At 36.6% G+C, this 25,864-nt stretch overlaps 1 protein-coding gene across 3 annotated transcripts in view; it reads right to left on the reverse strand.

Annotated features, from left to right (window-relative positions):
- NUP58 (nucleoporin 58) overlaps window positions 1–25,864 on the reverse strand; it is a 54,081-nt gene that overhangs the window by 15,688 nt on the left and 12,529 nt on the right. For all 3 annotated transcript variants that reach the window (XM_077745344.1, XM_077745342.1, XM_077745343.1), the window contains exons 6-15: window positions 23,352–23,462; window positions 18,857–18,881; window positions 17,686–17,751; window positions 17,201–17,375; window positions 13,722–13,801; window positions 11,628–11,746; window positions 11,106–11,188; window positions 7,179–7,380; window positions 1,781–1,879; window positions 127–222 (exon numbers count right to left, since the gene is read on the reverse strand). In XM_077745344.1, the coding sequence (XP_077601470.1) occupies window positions 127–222; window positions 1,781–1,879; window positions 7,179–7,380; window positions 11,106–11,188; window positions 11,628–11,746; window positions 13,722–13,801; window positions 17,201–17,375; window positions 17,686–17,751; window positions 18,857–18,881; window positions 23,352–23,462 (1,056 nt within the window). The remainder of the gene's footprint in view (window positions 1–126; window positions 223–1,780; window positions 1,880–7,178; window positions 7,381–11,105; window positions 11,189–11,627; window positions 11,747–13,721; window positions 13,802–17,200; window positions 17,376–17,685; window positions 17,752–18,856; window positions 18,882–23,351; window positions 23,463–25,864) is intronic.

The raw sequence follows: 25,864 nt of genomic DNA on the forward strand, positions 1-25,864 counted from the left end.
GGGGGGAGGGGTAGAAACTGAATCAGAGATTGCTTTTGGATACGGGAAATAACAGTAATTATACTTTTAAATTAAATAATTTGCATCTTTAAGTTTGCCTGAAATTCAGGCCACAGACACACAAACCTGCACTAAGACTTCCTGAGGGTTTATTTGTTGTTCCAAATCCAAATGTGGAGGCCCCTGTCGTGCTGCATCCAAAACCAGAGCTAGTTCCAAATCCTAGTGAAAGGGTAATAGAGAAATACACAATGGTACGTAAAACACAGATCAAAGGATACTGACAAATAAAACCTAAAATTATCAAAGGTCTAATAAATACAGTGCTATTACAGAAACCTGCTAGTTACTCTTTTGCATCAGACTTTTGAAGAATCAGATTAATTCTGAAATAAACATTTTTTATCTGTTTAGACTAAATTTCAGACCAATCGGTAATTTATAAAGAACAAGATCATATTAGTATTTTCTCTCCCAAACTGACTAGAAATCTTAGTGACCACTCTAATATGGTGTCAGGTCAAGCAGATACAGACACATCTACTTAGGGTTATTTCATTTTGAAAAAAAAGACTGACTAAATTCATAAGCATGACATGCACAACAATTTAAACACCAAGTACCACAGGACAACTTTACTCTCCTTTTTACCAAAACCTTTTCACTTAAGAACCTCTACTATTGAAAAACGGCTTAATTACAAAACAGTTAATCACATTAAATCTACTCAGTAACAGCAGGCTCCCGTCGCATACCAGCCGATTCAACAACCGAGAAATTTAGAGTGGGAGGTCATTTTTCTTCTCTTAATAGTACTAGTCATAATTTAAATAAACAAATACTGTTTGTCATATGAAGTTCAAGAGGAGCTTCTGCTAAGTACTGAAAGACTTGTTTCCACTCTCCTAAAAGTCAAGTGCTCTAAAAATAAAATTCAAATTCTCCTTAGGCTGGTCTGCAGTAGTTTATCTACAATACTGAGTCTGACAGTATTATGGCCTATATAACACTAAGAAATATGATGGCAAACTGGATTATATAGATTATAGGAAATATACTATCTACCATAATCGTAGCAATTCCAGTAGAGTCCACTGGATTCACCTTGATTGCTCATAGGCTTTCACTCCTTTGATGATACATTTTAGTGGAAATAATCTACTCATTACAGGACAATATGCTCGTCAAAATACACTCTACTATCTAATACCCACACCACAGAACGGTGAATACATTTATATTTAGCATGATGATTTGCAGAAGACTTACCTTACTAGAGTTAACTTATAAAACTATTAATTGTTATGTATTTACAAGTATGAATAAAGGCAAATATGCCCAAAGTGCTTAGGAAAAGACAGAAGCTGAGCTGTCCAATTTATAATAACATTATTTTCCCATTTAAAGTGTTCATTTACAGAAAAAGAAGATAATGATTAGATGTCCAGATGCAGTTTGGACTCCAAAATGATGTGAATAGGACTACTGATTTTTTTAAAGTTAAATTTATTAACACTAAGTAATTTTCAAGTTCGTAGTTTACCCTATTGCTTTGAAAATAGGAATGTCCCTACCGATCAATTTTACTACTCTTTTTTATTTACTATTCACTGAAGATGAAATGATCCAAGTTCTAAATCTAAGACCGGAAAGCACTGATTACGTCTGGAGAACTGTTTTTCACTACCAAAATAGCAGACCCTCTGAGAAAGTTTTTACAGACTGGTATCAACTCAAATGAATAATAGTCCAAGGCAATATTAGAAAAGTTAAAGTGTACCTCCAAGGTTTGAAGAACCTAAGCCACTTGACTGCAAGCCAGTGCCAATACCTGAGCCGAATGGTGTTCCAAAACTAACTCCCAGAGATGGCTGTGGCCCTGGTATAAAAAAAAAAATAAAAAATAAAATAAAAAAATGGGGGGGAAAAAAAACAAATTTGCCTTACTCTTTCAGGATTAAAATTTCTTTATGAAATTATTTTTTAAATAAACAGTGATTAATTTTAACAAATTCTATTTGCTAAAAGTCAGTTTTCAGGATGTCTCCCCTGCCTGATTTAACCTCACGACAAAAAGAAAAAAAAAAGAAACCAAAAACAAAACTGGTTTTTAAGTAACCTGTTCATACTAGGCAATTAAAAGAGGCTTAGCACATTGAAAGATGTTATTTTAACCTACTAAATAATTTGAAATCTTTAATGTATTGTCTTTTAGTTTTATTTCTAGAATGATTTCAGGTCTCCCCCAACCGTTTTCTGATAAAGTTAGTTGGTGTAATCAGTAAAGGTTTTTACTTTTTTTCTTTTTAAAACAAGCTCCTCATCGTTAGAGTCAAGTCTCAACTGATCAGAGACTGACACTAACGTGGCAAAACTATCATGTTACTTCATAAGAGTAAGTACCCAAAAAACTAGGCATCACTTTTTATATGAAATATGATATATACAATAAATAGATAAAAAACAAGACAGTGTTTTATTTCATTAAATTTATTGTTCATTTTAAAGCAAATCAATTACACAGTAACATGACAATTCCAACTTGTTCACAAAAAGTGATAATTGATCTATTATTAAGCTCTGCTACATTACACCACTTATCACCTGATTAAATAAAATGATGAACATTTACAAAGGCACCGCTGTGTACCTTGACAGATTCAATACATTCAAGATTTCAATTCAGAAGTTTCTTTCCAACATTTTGGAAAATGTACTCAGATGCAGAACAATTAGTCATCCTTTTCCCATTCGTTACTTTAAAGATTTTGGCTGAGTTTGTTTGGCAAGAATAGCATCAAACTCACTAGCCTCTCTTTTTAACTACTTTTTGTTCTTGAACTAAGCAGAATACAAAAATCTAAAAATCTCTCATTTGATAAATAATTTATGAAAATTACTCAATAAATCTCATAGTACAATCTTCAGTCTTGTCTTTTTCAAGCACAGTGATCAGTGCATCTCAAAGTTGAGGGAACTGCCAAAGTAACATACAGATTGAAATTTAAACTCTTCAAAAAAAGCAAAGCCTTCAAGTTGTTCAATGAAGAATGAGGTTTGTATATTCAAAAGGTAGTGTGAAATTACAAAGCTTAAAAAAAAAAAAAGAAAACTGAGGAACTGTATTTTGCTACACTGGGACAGAAACTGGACTTTTCAAATAGCTTCTACCCAGAAAGTAAAGAGTGAGAACTGATAGCAGCCAGAGTTCTTATACTACTATTAAAAAATAAATTAAAAAAAGATTTAAATTTTTACATCCAGTTTGAGATCAATTTGAGAATAAAATACCTGCCTAGCAGCTCTTTTGTAAAATGTTACTACAGGAAAAAGAAACTAAGCACATCACTTTCTTATTTCTAACAAAAGTAATACGTAGAAAACACACGTCCAGTTTCTGTAACACTGAGAGACTTAAGCGTCACATGTTTATAGGAGGCACTGCTGGTGGAAGACCCTAGAGAATAACGCACACCACAGCCCTCAACCCTACAAGTCCTAAGAGTTACTCAAATAACGTGCTTTTTGTTGTGTGTGGGTCTGTTTTTCAGAGCAACCCTAATCATCAATATTCAGAATATAGGTAAATCAAGAACTCTGACAATGACAAGACTTTCCATTGCACAACAGGTACATGATACTTTGAGTTTGGTACCTTCACACAAATTCTGAAGGCAACATCATTTATAAAACTAGTAGGCAAATGTATAACATTTTTTAATATTAAAAACTCATGATAAATATCTTCCATGCCAAAGTATTAGCATATATTACACTCTGGCCACCATATAAATTAGTTTCACTATTAGAAAGCAGAATCTAAATCCTTCAGGCAAAAGTCACGTAAACAATTCAAGAAATCTATCTTCAAAATCTGAATAGTCATTCGATGAGAGGCTTAGTTCCATAAATAAAACCAAGTTAGTAGTAATATATCCCAATAATTGCCCAAAGTGAAATCTTCATGTAGAGTAACATTTTACAAAAGTTACCGTCTAACATATTCACACACAACAAAATCAAGTTTAGCACTGTAATTCATATTTTCCAGAATAAATTCTACTTTCTTAAAAGTAAAACCGCATTCACAGGAAATGGACTAAAGTGCTAAAAATTTTTAATAATTTTCAGTAATTACTCAAAATACCTAATGTAATTAGTATGATTCTTCCTAGGTCATCTTTTAAAAATAATTTTTCTTAAAAACAAAAAATGCCTTTTCCCCTAATTTGAAAAATTTTACTTACTGATTTAATGGGGAATGTTCCTTTGGTTGTTAAATACAACAAAACCACAAAACTCCAAGAAAACTAAAATGAAATACTTAACGTTTCCTATTTAACACTACATCTTAAATGTCCAAACCTACACTAAAAGCTAGAAATTAGGAATTCCTAACAAAATGTCTCAGCTCTCCTTGAAAATAGCAGCTAAGTCACATGAGAATCATCTTATTATGTAAACATCAAGAACTTTTAAAAGTGTCAAAACACAAAAGCAAAACTTAATCCCAGCACATTAGCTTAAAACAATCTATCCTAAGTTAAAATTATACTGATAATCCTAATGTAAAATGTCTTCAGCTTTTTAAGAAGCTTCAAAAGCACTGATGGACAAGTGTACTCAAGATCTACTAATGTGTCATTTATCCATGTACTGATGCTTATTTCATACGTAATTAGCCTCCTGGTTTTCATCAATTCTCTTCAGCCATCAGAAGCAATAACCATAAATCGTGCAGGCCTAATATCTTTTTTTTTTTTTCATTAAAAAACACCAAAGTTAAGAAGTCGCTAAAATCCATACCTCCACCTCCAAGAAAGACTGTGCAGAAACCACCTTCGGAAGGTAGCAGCCTAAGAAGCTATCTGCATTTTTTACATTAATGAAGAATCCATATGCAACTAAGGGCAAATCCCCTGACAACTCAGATCTTGCACAGATCAACAGTGGTACATGACAACAGCACACAAGCCTTACCTAACTGAATTAGGTGGTCTTTAAAATTATTTGCACTTAAAAAACAAAAGATATCCCCAAAGTCACAGGACAAAAAGATGAAGTCACTGAGTGGGTACAAAGCAACTTCTCAACGGGCTGAATCTAGGGGCCTCATCCATCTTGCTGCAGTGGTGACAGGGCTAAAATGGCGAACATTCTGACTGCAAAATACATATAGGAATGCGCGAGGGAGCTGGGAAGGCCTTCAAAGAAACAGAAGGAAAAAGAGAAGACATAAAGCAAAACTGTGATCACTGTTGTTTAGCTTCTCAATTCTAAAAATCCACACAACTCAAAATGAAAACGGAGAAGCCCTTATAGGGGCTTCAAAACTGCAGGGACCATAGAAAACAGTCGGGTTCCCTGAAGCCTGGCAAAAGTCACAGATAAAACTAAATGAGCAGAGGCTCCTCAAGATGATGAGTCTAAATGAAGCGAACATTCTCCACCGCCACAGAGAGCAAACACCATACTCAGCTCGTATCGTTTACCTTCGTATCCTCAGAGCCTAGCACGTAGTAGGCACTCGTATTTATAGAATGAACATACATCTTCATATGCCCATGAGCGCAAAATGTATGAGTGAAAACCTACAAACCTCAAGACCGTCTACATAAAAGATTAAAAAACAAAACCCACAAAAAAACAAAATGCAACAATAACCCTGACAAGTGGTTTTGCTTCAATTTTCGCTTCAAATTTTGGAATATAAAATTCAGCTATACCATGACATTTTAAATAACTGACTTTTTATTAAAATGGAAATCCCTTATGTTTTAAAGGACACTTAACCAAAACCCATGCTTATCTGATCTATTTTAGGATTAATGCTGACTCTAAAAAGTAAATCGGTACTATGTTGGTTGGATTAGCTGGTTAAACAATCAAGAGAACTAATAATCATAATTATAGGACTGATTCCTATACTGAATCAGTAGGATTCAGTATCAAGTCAGTAAAGGAATCCTACACTCCAGCCAGCTAGAGAACTAGTACAATAGTGCCACTGTGAGCCACTATTCACATGGGTCCAGCCACGGAATGTGGAGGATGTGGCATGGAACCAATCACCAGCCACTCACTGATGGTAAGTCAATTCTGTCATCTCCAAATGTGAAGAACAATTTCTGAACTGCCAGTAGTGAAAACCAGAGAATGCTTCCCTAGTAGAGGCAGCCTAAGTGCAATCTAGATACGTCTGTTGTGTTTTTACTTTATGTATCATAATTTACTAGCGGACTAATGGAACTATCAGAAAGACACATGCGATAGGATAATAAGAAGCATTACTCAAAAATTTCTGAATGAGTAAAAACTCAATATCCACGGAGACTGTTTTCTGTCATACTTGCAGCCTGACAAAAAAGAGGCTAGGAGTAAAGACAACAATCTCCAAAAGACACAGCCCGAACTCCGAACTGCAGAACTAGACCACAAAAATGTTTCTTTTGTCAGAAGCGGAGTTAAACCACAGGCCCCCATCACCTCCTGTCTAGGGCCTCACCAGTTACTTTCCTCACCTGCCCAGCTGCCCAGCTCCCACTTCTTAACGTGCAATCCAGCGCCTCAATCACCTTTTTCCTGCTCCTGCTCTTTTCACTCTGAAAAGGTACGAATAATTCTAGCACGTACTCTCGTCCAAACTTGGTTAAGAGAACCTGTATTGTTTCCAGTCATTATACATAAAAACAGCCAACTGACCTTCAACACGCCTTCGGCCATAATGTACTTCACCCTACATGTGGGCCCTCTGTAAGCACTATGTATGAGGACACAAGAATGCACCATCTATCAGTATCGTATGTGAGAAATGCAACAATGGCTGGATTATCTTTGACTTTAAAACAATAAAGGATACAATCACAATTTCAGAATGTGTTATTCTTAAATGTAACTTGTTAGTGAAACACCATGTTCTAAAGGGCATTTATAGCAATACAGCAAATAACAGTAAGTAATTCACAATATTCAATATCTAATTGAGGAATAATTATTGCTAAGACTACCCTGCATTTTTTATCAGGTATATAATTGTGTCCATCATCACTTTTAGATTGTATTGGAATAGCTACTCATAGAAATTTCTTCAGTGCTCACACAAAAGGAAGACTTATAAAAATGCACATAAAGGTTCTGCATTTTAACAGTAAGAAGCTATAACTTGAATGCACTCAGACCTGTAGCAGGCTGCTGCTGCTGTGTGAGTGTTGCAGCCATGGCAACGGCTGCCGCATTTGGCATGCTGCTGAAAGGGGTGGGTCCAGTAGTAACTCTGGGTGCGTTCTGCCACTTCTTGGCTTCTGCTCGCCTGGCTTCAAACACATCTACAGCATCTCCCAAGAACATTTTCCTGTAGCCAAGGTACTGTTCTTTTAGCACCTAAAGGAAAGAAAAAAGAAAGGGTTAATCAGGTTCAGTGTTGACTCCGGTAATACGGGAATATCTAAGTAGGAAATAAGAAGATCAAAGACACTGCCGATACTAGACATTCCCCCTGAGGTGCAGATCACAGCGCTGTTAATGCATGGAATGCAAAGTGATGCCCGCAAGCTCTATCGCTCTAGAGTATTTTCTTCCCTAATTTTGTCACAGCTTTACAGTAAATTGCCTAAAATATTCTGGCTTCATGAGGCCCTCTTTAAATTGAGTCAGCCAGTAATATGTAAAATTCCATTTTCAACACCCTACTTTTTTTATAATTGTTTCCAAGCTAACATCCAACCTCTTGATTCAAAAAGCTAAAAACATGTACTACATATATGTCAAATGCCTTCTTTAAAAGGTATAGGTGACACATGTTAAAATAAGTGACTTCAGCAAAGAGAGCTTGGAGGGTATAAAAAGGGTTTTCACTTTATCAATATTGTTTCACTATTGTACCATGAGAATGACTCATGTTGAGCTTGCATAACCAAATGGGGAGGGGGAGAGTGAGTTTATAATTTCAGAGTAAGAAAGAAAAATTACCAAGTTCATCAAGTGGGCTGGTTCACCCAATACAGCATCTGCCTTGATTAAAGCCATTAATTAATATCAGAATTATTAAATACTTTCATTAAGGGTTTAATCTAATTTTGATCAGTTTTAAACAACTTTTTAAAAAGATATAGAATTTTATGGGGCACCTGGGTGGCTCAGTGGGTTGGGCATCTGACTTCAGCTCAGGTCATGATCTCACGGTTCGTGGGTTCGAGCCCCACGTTGGGCTCTTAGCTGACAACTAGCTCAGAGACTGGAGCCTGTTTCAGATTCTGTGTCTCCCTCTCTCTTTGACCCTCCCCTGCTCATGCTGTCTCTGTCTCTCTCAGAAATAAAAGAAAATTTAAGAAAATTATTAAAAATATATAGAATTTTCAGATTTCCTACCATTCTGAGCAGTACTGTCTTTTTGGTCTTAACCGGTAGGACACTTAGAAATCTTACTGCTATTTACAGTATTTAAAAGTTATCATCCCCTTTTGTGTGGATGTCAGTATTTGAGGTTCTGGTTCCAAACTTTCCTACCTCTATAATGTACTGAAGCAGGCCTGCCAAGAACTGAAAACTGAGGGAAATGCAGTCAGAAGCAGAGTATGTGATGTCAGAAGAACGAATTTTATTAGAATTGATCCCCCCCAATCCATCCTCTTTTCTCTGTGTAATTTTATGTACATACCCATAATGTTTGGCATTAATAGCCCATAAATTTCTGTTCTGCTTCAGATACTGAAAAACAATGACTTGCCTTAGAGACTTGAAAAGACAATTGGTTTAAGGGGGAAAAAGAAAAAAGAACAGATATTAGCCTTGATTTATAGAAGCTAATTGATAAAATGTCCAATTTTGTTAATGTCCTTGAGGCTTGGCTGGCTTGGGTAGTTTAAGCCCACTTCAGCAGATTATCTCATGAAAAACAATACAAAAGGATCAAAAACAGAAAACCACCTCTTGTGAGGTTTCTGTAAGTAAACGAAATTATACTAGAAATTATACTTTGGTCACTAAATTCAACTGATAATAACTGGCAACATAGCAAATCTGATCATGGAACATCCTTTGGTTCCTGGGAACGTACATTACAAAAAAAAAGAATACCAGAGAGGAAAAACTGCCATTGAAAAAGCATGTTTACTTACAAATAATATGTCTAGAATTTGCTTTAAAATGTTCCAGGGGGAAAAAGCATCCCTAGGTGGGAAACTGACATCTTGATACGGGATGAAGCTGAAAGACGGTACCTGGGCATTCACTACAACAGTGCCCTTCCTTTTATGTGTGTGTATACTTAAAAACTTTCATAATAAAAATTAAGGGAAAAATATCTGTAGAACACACAGACTTCAAAGTACCAACAGATGCAACTACGTGGATGGAACTAGAGAGTATTATGCTAAACAAACTTAGTCAGAGAAAGACAAATATCATACGACTTTACTCATATAAGGACTTAAAGACAAAGAACACATGAACATAAGGGAAGGGAAGCAAAAATAATATAAAAACAGGGAGGGGACAAAACATAAGAGACTCTTAAATATGGAGGACAAACAGAGGGTTGCTGGAGGGGTTGTGGGAGGGGGGATGGGCTACGTGGGTGAGGGGCAGTAAGGAATCTACTCCTGAAATCACTGTTGCACTCTATGCTAACTTGGATGTAAATTTTAAAATTTTAATTTAATTTAAAAAAAAAAGAAAAAAAGAAAGAAAAGTACCAACAATCATCTTTAGCACTTTAATAAACTTATTTCAAGAAAATTCTTCCTTTAAAACTTAAAATTTTGGCTTAGAATTTTAAATATGTTAAAGCAAAAGATCCAAAGTATGCTCATTTTTAAAATGGTGTAATTTATGGGGTTCCTGGGTGGCTCAGTCAAACATGGTGTAACTTATGGGGCTCCTGGGTGGCTCAGTCGGTTAAGTATTCAACTTGGGCTCAGGTCACGATCCTACACCGCGTTCTCTACCGTCAGCGCAGAGCCTGCTTCAGATCCTGTCTCAACCCCTCTCTCTGCTCCCCTCCAGCTTGCACTCTCAAAATGTTCAAATAAACATTTTTTTAAATGTTACAATTTAAATGGCTAACTTAAAAAAAAATCTATTACCATGTACCAGATTAAAATAAAAATAAAAATAATGGTAATCTCAAACTCTATTCTACAGTTAATATCAGACTCAGGTTTGGATGCTTTGAATTTTAAAGGTTGTTTTCTGACTGTACATAACCCCAAGAAACAGTTTAATTATATTTGCCTAACCAGTTGGAAAAAGTATATTTAACATTTCACTAAAATTTTAAAAACTAACATTACACAAGGTTCAAAATATTGAGTGACAAAATATTTTATTTATATTATTTAATAAACACAAACTTTTCCCTGTATTTACAAGAGACAGATCTTGTAAACATTTGATAACTAATTAAGTATTTAAAACATATGCAGGGGCGGCCTGGGTGGCTCAGTTGGTTAAGCCTCTGACTTTGGCTCAGGTCATGATCTCGCAGTTTGTGGGTTCAATCCCTGCATCAGGCTCTATGCTGACAGCGCAGAGCCTGGAGTCTGCTTCAGATTCTCTGTCTCCTTTTCTGTGCCTCCCTCTGCTCACACTCTCTTTTGAAAAAAATAAAATAAAATAATATATGTATGTGTGTGTGTATATATATATATATACACACACACATATATATAAAATTAAAGCAGCACAAAATACTTTTGCTACTGAGGTTTCTTTTCTGTAGTGCTGTTTATAGTGGTAAAGAGATGGAAACAACTTAAACGTCCAACAACAGGATGGATTAAGGAAACTACGCACATATGTACACCGAAATCCTACGTAACTAATTAAAATGATGTTGAAGAAATATGTATCCACGCAGAAAACTGTTTACGATATACTACTAAAGAAAGTTAAAATAGCTAATTGCATAGAACACTTGGCTCTTTTTGAAAAAACAATGGATATTATCTGTGACTGCATCTGAGCATGATTAGGGATTATTTTTAGTCTTCTTCACTTGTATGCAATTTTAGCTACTCCCATACGGAGCATGAATGCTTTTGCTCTGCAAATGAATACTTCACTTGGGTCTAGATATACAGATACGTGAACTGGTAATGAAAACTTACCTTCACATTTTCATGAATAGACTGAAGTTGTGCAGCTAAAGCTACAAATGTTTGATAAATTTTCTGCATAGCCATTGACAAATCTATAAAAGAAAATTATATTATCACACAAACATATATGTAACATAATCAGTATTATTTTTCTAGGACTTGACTTCAATCTTTGGTACTAAAAGTGTAGAAGGCAACAAACTATATCAGCGTTGCCATGACTACGAGAAGAAAGCACAGTGAGCTGACTGAGAGCAGGTGTCTGAATCAGTCATTGGGGGAAGGGAGAAGACCCTGAGACTTCTGCCTTGGTCAGCATCCTGACAGTTCATAACAAAGCATTTTCTATTTATAGAGAACAAAGATCTCATCAAAGCCTTCAGGAAATTGTCTTACACCAGCTGAAGATGACTACTAGCTGTTACCTAGAATATGATGCAAAAACACCTTAACCTCTCTCTGACCAAAACCCAGGACTATCAAAAAAACCAACGACAACAAAACCACACCACACCACAGAAAGCATGTTACCTTGAGGGGTTATATGGGAGTTATTTGCCTGAGTGGCAAGATGGTTCTCTAGTTCTTCAATCTGCTGCCTGTACTGCTGAAGCTGGACCTCAAACTGCTGCACCAAGACTCTGAAGTAGCTATACAAAAACATTTACCAAGTCAGGTCAAAATTTTCAAAATATTATTTTCCCTGCATTCCAAACACCAAGTAAATAATTATATACCCCCATATAAGTAGGGCCTTTGACTTAGTCTGAGGACATAATGATATGGCACACATATTATTGAAACCAAAACCAAAACTTCTAAGTTACCAACTTATCAAAAACAGATGTACATCCTTACTCTGATCATGAAATACCCCAATGAGGAAATAATCTACAAAATAACATTCTATGCTTTAAAAGTATCAAAATTATGAATAACTGTTAACAGACTGGGAGAGATTAAGGAGAAATAACTGAATGCGAAGTGAACAGGAACCTAGAATAGAAAAAGTACATTTGTGGAAAACAGGATCCTGGAAGAAAAAAAGCATATCAGTGGAAAAGTAAGTAAAATTTAAATAAGTTCTGCTGCTTGATTAATACATCTATGTTAATTTCCTATTCTTCTTAATTATACTGTGGTTTCACAGTATTTTAACAGTAAGGGAAGAAGGGTAAGGGATATAAGGAAGTTCTTTGTACTATCAATTTTGCAAATTTTCTGTAAGTCTAAATAAGTTCAAAATAAAAGTTTTAAAAAGTGCAACTGTCAACCAGATTTTACAAGTACTTACAGTCCTTGTATTTATAACCTAAAAACACTTTGGTGTCCACAGAAAGAGCATGTAATTACTACTACTATTCTGCTAAATTTAACCAGAGAATGCCAGATAAATAAAAGGGACCTTGAATCGTATACAAAGCATGCTGAATGTAATTCTGTAGGAAATGGGCAACTACGAAAGCTTTCTGCAGTGGAAAATGACAGAATTCGCCCCATTTCAAAACTAGCTCTGACGGCAGATGAAGAGTAAGAAGGATAAACTACTAGAGGATGTTCAGCAAGGAAGCACAGCCCATGCTAATCTGAATAAGCTAATAAGAGTAAGACTGTCCTTGTTAATGTTCTGATTTTGATCACTGAACTGTGGTTATGTAACAGAATGTTCTTATGGTTTAAGAAATACACCTGAAGTGCTTTAGCATAAAGGGCATCTGTCTGCAAAGAACTCAAACTGTTCAGGGAGAAAAATATGTATGTATATTAGAGCAGGGAACAAGACAAATATAGTAAAAACATTACCACGTAAGGAATCTCGATAAAAGATATATGGGAAATCTTTGTTTTATCCTTGAAACTTTTCTCTAAGTCTGAAATTATATCACCATCAAAAGTTAAAAGAAAAAAAAAGAGCGAGAGACTAGGAGCCAGACCTCCACCACCCTTCAGGCCTCAGGCCCTTCATCTGGAAGATGGGACGGTCACCGCTGTAGAGGTTTTGTGGAAAAGGAGATAAAGTATGTCAGGTGCTAAGCGCTCTGCGTGGCCGATGGTGAGCATCTGACAAATGTTAGTTATTAGCTCTAGCAACGTGAAAGGATATGAAGAGACAAGATAGAAATCACTTGGCAACTAGACAGATACACATCCTGGGTGATGAGACTGCAGGTGGATGTTTTTTATTTTAACTTTTCTACAGTTTCTAATTGCTCTTTCTGATGAGTTATTACCTGTGTGAATAAAGCTATGCAAACAAGTAAAAGGGTTAAACTACTTCCAGAATGCCCTGTTTAAGGAAGGGACTATCATAAAATTATCTTTAAAAAGTCCTTATTGGTAAAAATATCTACTGCCTGCAAAATTTAACAGTGGAAAAGGCCCTCTACATAACTTACAAATAAAGTGTAACTGCGTAACACTGGTTAAAAGCTCACATCTTAGCCATCACTTACCCTTTGATAATGAAGATCGTGAACTGCTTTCTTAGGGTTATTATGAGAATTAAAAGGAGAAATCCACGTCAAGGGCTTGTTAACCCAGGCCTGCTACATAATGAGCCACAAACCCTTAGCCTGGACGGTGTACTGTTCTGCTTTCCTAACATGAGAAAGTCCAGCAACTTACTCGGCGGGAGCGGTGTTTTCATGTTGGAGTCCAGGTGGGGTTTTCTGGGTTCTTAAAGCTATTTCAGCATTCTTTAACTCCTAATAGATCAGAGGTTTAAAAAGAAAGAAAAAAAAAAGAAAGAAAGAAAGAAAAGAAAGAAAGAAGAGAAAATTGACCAGTTAAAAGCCAGGTTAAAAACACCTATGATCTCTGGACTGAAACTTCAAACACTGCCACTCTCCTGCTCTGAGAACGTGTCGTGTTTAACCCGTCTGACAAGTTGCCAAAACCTCTTTCCAAAGACAAAGTACACTCTTAACAAACTTTATGATAAATTTATAATGAGCTGCTTATCTATTTTAGGAACTATGGACTTCTGTAAAATCTGTGAAGTTAATTCATCCACAGCAAAAGACTGCTATTATTTAAATGCTTTAAGGGGCACCTGGATGGCTCGGTCTGTTAAATGTCCAACTCCTGACATTCATGATCTCATGATTCATGACATCAAGCCCCACATCCCACTCTAGGCTGACAGTGCAAGGCCTCCTTGGGATTCGCTCTCTCTTTCTCTCTCTCTGCCCCTCCCCTCCTTGTGCAAAGATGCACACACACACTCTCTCAAAATAAACATTTTTTAAAAGTGCCCACTTGAGGCTGTTGTGCCTCAATCATACCTTGTACCTAGAACATAGTAAGTACCGAACTGATTTAACTTACTCTCCCTGGTATATCCTATGTCTTTTGATCCCAAACGCCTCTGCTGAAGTGCTCTGTGTATAATAGATCCTTAAAAATGTTCACTGACTCCATGGACTCAGCAATATAACCGCAACAAACCATTTGGCACCTACCCTACCCAAAAAGAAATTTAACTACACTTCTTATTTAAACTCTTGAGTTATATACCCCTAAAAATGAGGTATTTAAAAGACTTTGCTTCCATAAGGCTCTGGTCTTTGCAATCACAACTCTGCTCCTCACCTCAGAATTGCTTTATTTCCCAAAAAGGCTTTCTATGAAGAAAAGAGTTTGGGGTTAAAGATTGATAACTACTTCGCTAAGGGACTCAGAATATTTTTCCAATTGATAATTCACTGAAGTGTGGGTAGATCACAAATTCCTGTAAATTAGAAATAAACCAAGCTTATATCAAATTTCTTTGACATCACCTATAAAACTTTCTAGGCCCGGCTCGGAGGACTTTTCCTTAAGGAAGCTCTTTGACTCTTCATCTGCCACCGTTATATTCTACCCAAACTTTCATGATTTCATTCACCCCAGTAGTCTTTTCGTACCTTTGGGGTTGTGTTTTTATCTCTGAAGGACTATTAACAAGTCTAGTACATAAGTAGTAGTCTGAATATGTGTGAATGGAATCATCCAGTACTAAAGTTGCAACAGATCTCGTTATAGCATTCATTTCTCTTCCTGAGTTTGCTTCCTCTACTACTGTGCTAATAAACTTTCCATATAATTTCATACATTTCACATATGAAATCTGTGATTTCATGTAACGTTTAATCAAAGTCTAATCATTCTCCACTGTCTAAAATCATAACTAACATTTTCTTTCTCCTAGAAAGATGACATATACATACCTATCTGTTATATACAGAAGAAATAAGTTAAAAAGAAATACGGGAGAATATTTTATTTGTATTTAACCAAAGTGTGTAGGCAACCTGGAAATCTGAAAGCAGACACAAAGGCTTTGAATTCCTTTTATACATCATACTTTAAAACAGCTACTTTAGTAACACACATTCATTAAAAATATCACAAAAGTATTCACCAATAGTTGACTTAAAGATAAGCACATACAAATTTCTAATTTTAAAATAAGACCAGGGAATGTAATGTACAGCACAGTCACTATAGGTAATATATTTGCAAGTTGCTAAGAGAATAGATCTTAAAAGTTCTCATCTTGGGGAGCCTGGGTGGCTCAGTTGGTTAAGCGTCCGACTTTGGCTCAGGTCATGATCTCATGGTTCATGAGTTCGAGCGCTGCATCAGACGCTGTGCTGATAGCTCAGAGCCTGGAGACTGCTTCGGATTCTGGGTCTCCCACTCTCTCTGCCCCTCCCCTGCTCTCTCTCTCAAAAATAAATAAACTTAAAAAAAAAGTTCTCATCTCAAGGGGTAAAGATTTTTAACTAAGTATGGTGGTAGATGTTAACTAGGTTTGTTATGGTCATTTTTGCAATATAAATAAATATTGAATTGCTTTGTTGCACACCTGAAACTAATATAGTGTCATGTCAATCATATTTCAATAAAAAAAGACACATAAGCACCTTTAAAATTTTTACTTAATATTATCACTTCATTTATGAAGAGCATAGCACTAAAAAGGCCTATCACATAAAGCTCATTAAGATGAGGGAAAACTTTTGGAAAGATTTCTAGACAGCCATGACCAAATCAAGTATATTTTGTAATTGTGAAATAGAAAACAAAAGTAAATCACTTACCATCATTCTTCCCCTCCAAAGTAAGTAAAAACTATATATATTTTTATATATGTACAAAATATATATATATTTATATATATTTAATATTTACAAAGCATAATACAGTTTTTATTTAACCACTGACAGGCTTTTAAAAAACACTCTCTGGGGGCGCCTGGGTGGCTTAGTCGGTTTAGCGTCCGACTTTCGCTTAGGTCATGATCTTGCGGTTTGTGGGTTCGAGCCCCGCGTCGGGCTCTGTGCTGACTGCCGGCTCAGAGCCTGGAGCCTGCTTCAGTCTGTGAATCCCTCTCTCCCTGACCCTCCTCTGCTCATGCTGTCTCTCTCTCTCTCTCTCTCTCCTAGAAATAAATAAAGCATTTTAAAAAAAATAAAAAATAAAAAAATAAAAAACACTCTGTCTAGCTTTTATAATAGCAATTTAGCCAGCGGACACTCTGTAAAAGCCAACTAGTTAGGAGCATCAACTCTAGAGCTGGGTTACCAACCAGGGTCAGAGAGACCAAGCTCTTGCATTTATTAACAAAGCTCTCTGCCCGTTGTCTTATTTACATAAGGAAGATAAGAGTGCCTACCTCATAGAGCTGCCATGAAAACTAAACTGGACTCATATAAATTGCTTAAAATACTGCCTTCTATGGGGCACCTGGGGGCCTCAGTTGGTTAAGGGTCTGACTTTAGCTCAGGTCATGATCTCCCCGTTCGTGGGTTCACGCCCTGCACTGGGCTTTGTGCTGTGCGGAGTCTGCTAGGGATTCTCTCTCTCTCCCTCTCTCTGCAACTCCCCTCCTTGTGCTCTGTCTTTCTCAATAATAAAAACTAAAAAAAAAAACAACAAAAAGAAAACAAAACCTCATACATAGTAAGCACTCAATACAAATTAGTAACTATTTTACCGCAGCAACTTACAAGTGTACGAGCTGTATGTAGTTAAGTCTTAAAGTTTATATAAGAGCGGTTTCATCTGAAAAAACATGGCAGAACAACACTGCACACTAAAATGACGGTACGTTAGTTTACCTGAGCAGTTTCTATTTTCAGCTTGTCAATACTGAGAGTGTCTCTCTGCAATCCACTGGCAGCCAGGGACAGAAGCTGCTTCAGAGCTTTGATGTCTTCTCGTACTTTAAGCATTGCTTTCGAAGACATTCTACTAATTTCTTCCTGTACCTGTTTCTGTTCCTTCACAAATTTCCTAAAAAGATACATAGAACTAAATTTTTTAAAAATACACCTTTGGTTTCCTACAGAAAAAAAGTACATTTACAATAGGTTGGTCAGAGTTCTAGTGTTTTAAGGAAAAATTAAAACTTCAACTACAATTCATATGCTTTTTTCAGAATGACAGTAACAAGAATTTAATTCCTGCTTTCTGCTTTCTCTCTAGTTTATAAAAATATTAACATTTTTACCCAAGTTAAAACGTTTAAGAGGAAGAGACGTTTCCTCCTAAAATACATTCTAGCATTCTTCAATACGATTTATCTAATGTGTGACACACTTACTGGAGATTTTCAACATCCTGGCAGATGACAGGAGGTAGGTTTTCATCCTTCAGTGCTTTACTATCCCTAAGAGAAATGCCACAGATTTATTAAAGCCATTGAGGTTATAAACAGCTGGCGCTGAGTTCCACTAGAGTATATGTTGAGAGAGAAGAAAATAAAGCAAATATTCCCCATTTATATATTTCATGAATGATCTCAAAGCTCTTTATAAAGAACTATAAGTTTCCTGACCTTTAAAACAACTTTGAACAACTCACCTGACGCGGAGATATCTTTTCTAAAACAGACTGGCATCTATTCTAAATACACATAAATGCATTTGACTAAATGTTTAAGAAAAAATTTAGAAATTACAACAGATTAAATATTGAACTAAGTTCCCCCAGCTCAAAAATTCTATGAGTGTCATTTCATTCGGTTCAAAAATAGTAAAGGATTCTTTACAGAGAGTCTACAAAATTTCTCATAATGGAATGCTCACTGTATTTTACTTTATTTTAGAATTTCAATTTGTTGTTCAACAAAGTAAGACTGAGGAATAGCTTAAGGGAATCACAAATATTTAAGAAGGATAGGAATGAGTGAAATCTGGCATGCCGCAATGTAATCATCAGGGAAATTTCACCACAGATTTGCTACTAATTCCTTGCTATAACCCTAGGCCGACCTCAGTCTCTTGCAGCTTCCTCATTTATGTAACAGGACTAAAATATACACAAGATGTTTTGAAGGCATGAACTTGATCATTCATTTATAAATGTTTCATTTAATGTAGAAATTAGGTGAGAAAAAACAAGTGGTAGTAAAAACCATGCTCTTGAAACATATGATGTGTGTGGAGGCTCTATTCCCTCCTCGTCATCAGAAAATAAACGGTACTGGTAGAGTAACTCACAGAAAAGGGGTGTTATATATCAAATTGGGCATAAAGTGTTCCAGAAAGAATCAGTTATAAATTTTCCAAATGATTAAAAATTGAAGATTTGACCATCCCATCATCTTTCCAGAGCATAGGTTTATTATTTTATTTTTGACAAAAGCAGATTAAAGAATTTTTCAAAGAAAAAGAAGCCTATATGGTTTCATTTACTTCCAACCATACTATCTGTCTACGATTTACTCAATAAAACTCAATTAAAATATTTTAAAAGTTAAATTGTGAACTTACTCTGGTCTTGTTCCTGTTTTATCACCTAGAAAATTCAAGAAGCTTCATGTAAAAACAGGTCATTCAACAATGCATTCCAAATAGAAGTTTTAATTTAATGCAAACTAAGGTATCAACAGAAACTTCAGCATTTCTTAGACTGCCTCTTAAATAGCACGTGAGGTCATGACTTATCACAAACTAGAATCGTGAGGTCATGACTTATCACAAACTAGAATCGCAGCGCGGCATGTTATGGCATGTTACGGAGATGTGTGTGTACACATAAACAGACAGTAATGCAGCTGACTGTATCTATCTCATTCAAGGGCAAGAATCTTCCTCTTCCAATGGTCTTCCAAAAAAATATTCCTGCCTAGCAGTTTAACTCCTGAAAGTTTTACTTGACACTTTTTTAGGTTAGAATATGAAAATATGTCAGATTACCTGAACGTCTCTAGATATTTTATGAAAGCAGCAAACTTTTTAAAAATGAAGTCTTCAACGTATGCAGATATTGCAACAAGTTTCTCACTAATGACCCCTACTTCCTAGTTATCATTACTAGCATATATCTATAGAAGTAGAAAAGTAAAAATATTCCTTCAGCAAAATGCAGTGACTTATTTTCCACTTTTCCAAGATTTCTCACTATAAAGTAAGACAGCTTATTTAAAAACATACAGGCACACACAACACTTAATCCCACCGGAGAACTTCAAGGGTCCCCTCCCAGTCTTTTTCTGCACTTACACACACATTTTTAAAAGCAGTCAGGATTGCTAGAAGTGATATTTCAACACCTTTTCTCAACATGTTATGAGCATTTTCCACATCACTTAACATGACTGTAAATGACCATAAAATATGATGATGTCGTTGTAACAGAACCTTTGTGCCCAACCCTCTTGTTGACATGAGATCTCACTATATAAACAATGCTGCTACAGTCAATGTATTTATCTACAAATACTTGTTCACTACTTTATTTGTATTCAAAAAAGAGGAATTTATAGGTCAAAGATTATTCCAAGGAAGGCCTTTGACGTATTATCGAACTGACCCTTTAACACAACTGTTCCAATTTATCCTCCCAACTGTTATGAATAAGAGTACTTTTCCAAATTGCCTGGGTGGCTCAGTCAGTTAAGAGTCTCTCTCTCTCTCTCTCCTCCCCTCTGCCCCTAGACTGCTCACGCTCACTCTTTCAAAATAAATGAAAAATAAACTTAAAAAAAAGTACCTTTTCCATCAGACTCTCAGCAATGAACAGGTTTTAAAAAAAGATCGATGCCCATATTTAAGTGGAAAAGGCCACTTAATTGTAAACCAAATTCATATTTCTGACAGGTCTAAGTAAAATACTTCAAATGTTAGAGAAGCATATTTCTCCTTTTGTAAACAGCCTATTCAGGCTATTTGTGTCTCTCTGAGGTATTTTTCTTACCGCTTCTAAGAGCTATTTCAACATTATTTAATTCTTTGTCCCATATATTTCATGTGTGTATTTCTAAAATTAGATCCTAATTTTAAGATGCATCTCAATTTCAGAGGTTAAAATGTGAAAATATAAGCATCTAGAAATCAGGCATTTTAATCCCAATTTGTTATTTACTTTCTGCCTTCGTCCATGGGGTTTCTTTTGTTCGCCTCTTTAATCCAACTATAATTTATCTTTCCATATTTTGTATTTTACAGATTCTAAGATTCTTCTCCTTCATGGTGGAACCTCTCTGAAGCTGGTGCCCACGTCCTCCAGATGGGGGTCTCCAACTTGGCGAGACACAGTAATAGAAAGCAGAGATTTAATTTTTCCCCCAAATAGTTCAACTTTTTTATTGATAAATGCACTATTTTGCTCTTTGACATTCCCCTTTTCTTACAGAGACAGAATCTGAATACAGACAAGCCCGGATCTATAAAACCCCGGTCTGTTTCAGCCTGCGAGGGTCCCTGACTCGGTCTCCCTTTGCTGGAACAGCCTCCTACTAGATCCGCGCCGGTCCTCGCCCGCCTGCACTTCCTCCCCCACAGGGCCGGCTTCACACTCTTCCTCAAATACAGCTCTCATGTCACACGATCCACAACAAAGCCCCGGTAGGTCTCAACTGTCCTCCGTGTAATACTAAACTCCTGAACTAACGTGGCACCCAAGGCCCTTCGTGACCTCCGGAATCCGATCTTGCTGTCGTGTAGCTACGCTGGTCTTGCAGCGGTTCTTCAAAAGGGCTCAGCTCATCCTCACCTGGCGGTCTAGCTCCAGGCTGCCCCTCCTCACAGAACTTTGCTTCCTAGCACTCTTCACCCGATTCAACCCAGTAACGCAGGTCCAGGCGAACTGATACCGCTAACAGAAAGGCAGAGAAATCCTTCAGGTGAAAACAGAATCCCCCGACACAGAACAGCAGAGTAAAGGGAACTAGATGGGGTACATGAAGTCCCGTGCGCTTCCTTCTGTTCAATTCTCACTCAGGTATGAGAGTAAGATGCAGGGGGGAGGGCAGGGGAAAAGAGGGGAGATTAACTCCCTGCATTCCTCTTACCCCTTTGCCTCACTCAGCTCTTTCACATGGAGCCTGACAGCAAGTACAATAAAGAGGGAAGCAGTTTCACGAATAAAAGTAGTTGGAGGGGACCCAGCTGCTCTGGCTGAGTAAAAAAACAAGCTGCTTAAATAAAATACCTAGGGTTTTTTCTACATATCTTAGAAAGTTGCTAAGTTGCTACAAAGAAAACTAAGTAAAAACAAGAGATAGACCCCTACGTTTATAAATTAGTCAATTTTCAGTCAAAGAAAAATAATCCTAAATTTCCTAAATTTAAAAGGATTTTGCCTGGGGCCCCTGGGTGGCTCAACTGGTTAAGCATTCAGCTCAGGTCATGACCTTACTGTGTGGCAGATGGAGTGCAAGCCTGCTTGGGATTCTCTCTCTCCCTGTCTCTCTGCCCTACCTCAGCTCTGCGCATGTGTGCTCTCATTCTCAAAATAAAAATAAACTTAAAAAAAAAAAAGATTTTGCCAACTTTTAGGATAGTACTTCACCATGGTATCTCTTTACAATAAAAACCATGTCCAAAACAAAAAGTTCTCACATATGGACACAGTGTAAATTACACCTTCATCCGTTACCGCACTTCAGATCCTTCTGGGGCTTTTAATGCAATATGCATGTATATACCCTAGTGGAGCGTGTTTGCATCAGAGGCAGAAGAGACATTGCAAAACAAAACAAAAAAATCACATACGTGGGACCAACAACACTAAAACACTTTTGAAAATGAATGTGGATTGACAATTTCTAAAAAGAATATTCAGCCTGGCAGAAGCAGAGCGGGAAGGGCATTTTCATACTGGCTGGTGGGAAATAAATTGGTAAAACCTTTCTAGAAAGTAATTTCACAACATATACTAAGAGTTTCTAAAACTGTCTCTCTCTCTAATGATTCAGCTTCTAGGTATTTGTCCTAAAAAATTAACTGAAAATTTGTAACAGCAAACACCTAGACAGCATTCACTAAGCGCCTGGTTCTGCTGAAGTTTTATGAAAGTAATGTCCTCAAACCAACATGACAAAGTAGGTACTGTTATTTTGGCCCCACTTTACAGATAAAGAAACTAAAGCCCAGAGGGACAAATAACTTGAGTAAGGTCTCAGAGCTTGTGAATAGCTGAGCAGCTCGGAACCCAGGCGATTTCAGCTCGAGTGTACATCTTTAAATTACAATAGTATGCTGCCTTTCCCTGTAAGGATAGCCAATACAGTGATACTTCCCAGAAGACCTAAAAACAAATTGTTAATAATAGAATGATGGCTGACTAATGATATATCCATTCACAAAACTGATATTAAGTTGCATTAAAATATTTCTAAAGAATTACTGAATTGACCAATGCTTCTGACAGAACACATGAGGAAGAATAGGTTATAAAGCAATACAGCTGAGCTTTGAACAACACAGGGGTGAATGGGTGCCAACTTCACAGGCAGTTGAAAATACACATATAACTTTTGGCTCCCCCAAAACTTAACTACTAATAACCTACTTTTCACCCAAAGCTTTACCAATAATGTAAACAATTAACACACACTTTTTATGTTACGTGTATTATATACTGCATTCTTACCGTAAGAGAAGCTAGAGAAAAGAAAATGCTATTAAGAAAATGATAAGCAAGAGAAAACACATTTACAGTACGGCTACTTATTGGAAAAAACCCACGATAAGTGGACCCGCACAGTTCAAAGCGTGTTATTCAGGTGTCAACTATGCGTTCGTGATCCCAACTTAAGAATATGTATCAATCTACGCGTGAAGATGGCTACCTAAGACATCTGCACATACAAATCTCAGTTTTCTATAAAAATAAACTCAAACACACACTACATGAACAATTTGGGAAATAAAATACAAACAAATTTAAAAGTCAAAACTTTACTACTTAATATGTACTTAACAATCCTCCAGACCCAGGAATTTAAGTTACTATAAGGACATAAAATAGGACGTTACTTACTCTTCTTATCTGATGAGCTACTAAAATCTATACCACCAAGGCCTTCGTTGCCAGCAGTTGAAGTAGCTGCCGTGGTTCCCAAAGTCAAGCCCAAGGCATTCTGTCCAAGTCCTAAAAATAAGCCAAATATTACATATCAAGTTCACTGAAAGCCTTCATAATTTCACCTTAATGACCAAAGCCCTAAAATGCTTTTAAGTCAGATCCTGGTTTTCTTCATACCTGATTTAAGCAAAGAACAAGAAACAAGTCCAGAGTATGCTCTGGACAAAGACTGAGAGTCTTGCTGGGATTCAATGGTACACGTAGTTCAGATGATATCATTTTATTTATTTATTTTTTTATTTTTTTAAATATTTTTATTTATTTCTAGGAGAGAGAGAGAGAGAGACAGCGTGAGCAGGGGAGGGTCAGAGAGAGAGGGAGTCACAGACTGAAACAGGCTCCAGGCTCTGAGCTGGCAGTCAGCACAGAGCCCGACGCGGGGCTCGAACCCACAAACCGCGAGATCATGACCTAAGCGAAAGTCGGACGCTTAACTGACTAAGCCACCCAGGCACCCCAGATGATGTCATTTTAATTTCTTTACTTTCTAGGTAATTTTTTTTAAGTGTAGCTGACACATAACGTCACACTCGCGTCAGGTGTACAACAGCAATCCGACGAGCCTACATGTTATGCTATGTTCACGGCACATGTAGCTACTCCTCTGTCCCCATAGAACCTTATTACAATAGCACCGACTATATCCCCTAGGCTGTCCCCTTCATCCCTGTGATCTACTCAGTCCACAACTGGAAGCCTGGACCTGCCACTCCCCTTTGCCCATTTTGCCCATTCTCCTACTCCACCCGCTGACCACCACATCACTCTGCCCTGGGTATTTATGGACCTGTATCAATTTTTCTTTACCAGAAGGATCAGAGGGTGTATGTTAATTCGATACAGGTGAACAATCCATTTTATTTGTTGTTTTTTAAGCCCTCTCTACAAAAGCAGTTTTAGCTTGTTATTTTCAGGTGAACACTTCATGTCTTCCAATCAGGCTTTAGAATTGTATACTTTTAAAATCAGATGTGTGAATTAACTTCATAGCAGAATCCTTTTACAACGTATATGTATATATCAAAGCATCACGCTCTACACTTTAAATATCTTACAATTTTATTTCTCAGCTACACCTCCATAAAGCTAGGGAAGGATGGATAAATAAAATAGTAATGATTTGTAAGGTTTCAGTATTAATTTAAAGCAAAGAGTTTTACTATTGATGAAACTTAAAGAACTAATAGTTGGAAGCCTTATAGTTCAAACATCATCAAGATTTCATACTCCTAAGTTCTTTTCATAAAACTTAAAAAAAAAAAGTAGGATTCATTTATTTAAATCCTACCTCACTGACAAAAGGAACTAAAGAGACTATACTTAATCTTAAATCATTAATGTATGCTTGTGAATCAAGTAGCAAAATTTTAAAGACCCTGCATTGGTAAATCTTAGAAATCCTTGCATTCGCAGCTGATACAACTGTGGTTCTTTTTGAACAATATGCTATGTATTTTAAAAACAGAGGAAACAGTAGGATGTACTGGATATGAGCACAGGATGACTGAAAGCTGGATTCAAATACTGGCAATGTGTGAAAAAAAAACACAGCTAAATAGACATTAATTTTTTAAAATCAATGGCACCTTTAGGTTAGCATAACCACAAATTAAGCACTAATGCGTGTCTAGAGCTTAAGAAAAATTAGAACAGACCTAAAAATTCATTAGCAGACACAAAAATAATGCTCGACCTCCCCTTTCTACTATCTTTGCGTTTTGCTCTCCTAGGAATCTTTGGGAAAGATGTTGAAATATTTACCCTGCAAGGAAATGTATGTTAGTCATCCAGTGACTGTGGTTACTAGAAGACATTCTGAATACCTACCAGGTTCGACAACAGTGACAAAGATAAGTATTTGAAAGATCAAAGCTAACCTGAACACTACAAATTTCTACAGGTTATCTTGACAAGCTCCTTTTTCCCTTTTCCACTGACCCAGAGTTTCTTCATTATAGTATTTGAATAGAGAACACAAAAGAACCATAACTTTAACAGAAAACTCTCCCACATACCAATTATTAGACACATATTAGGTGTTCAGCAAAACTTCTGAAAAATAGCCATTATAAATGAATATATGTATTATTGGAAATTCTGTGATTTCAACATGTTATCAACTTTCCCTAGCTCGTAAATTAGGTTAGGAAGCAGAAACATTTTTTATTAATTTTTCTAATGTTGATTTATTTTTGAGAGAGAGACACAGAGCATGAATGAGAGAGACACAGAGCATGAGTGGGGGACGGGCAGAGAAAGGAGGCACAGAATCCGAAGCAGGCTCCAGGCTGTCAGCACAGAGCCCGACACAGGGCTTGAACTCACAACCATGAGATCACGACCTGAGGTAAAGTTGGATACTCAACCGACTGAGCCACCCAGGTGCCCCAGCACACAGGAACTCTTTC

The sequence above is a fragment of the Crocuta crocuta genome, unplaced genomic scaffold, assembly GCF_008692635.1.
Source record: "Crocuta crocuta isolate KB4526 unplaced genomic scaffold, BGI_CrCroc_1.0 scaffold258, whole genome shotgun sequence".
Taxonomy (NCBI): domain Eukaryota; kingdom Metazoa; phylum Chordata; class Mammalia; order Carnivora; family Hyaenidae; genus Crocuta; species Crocuta crocuta.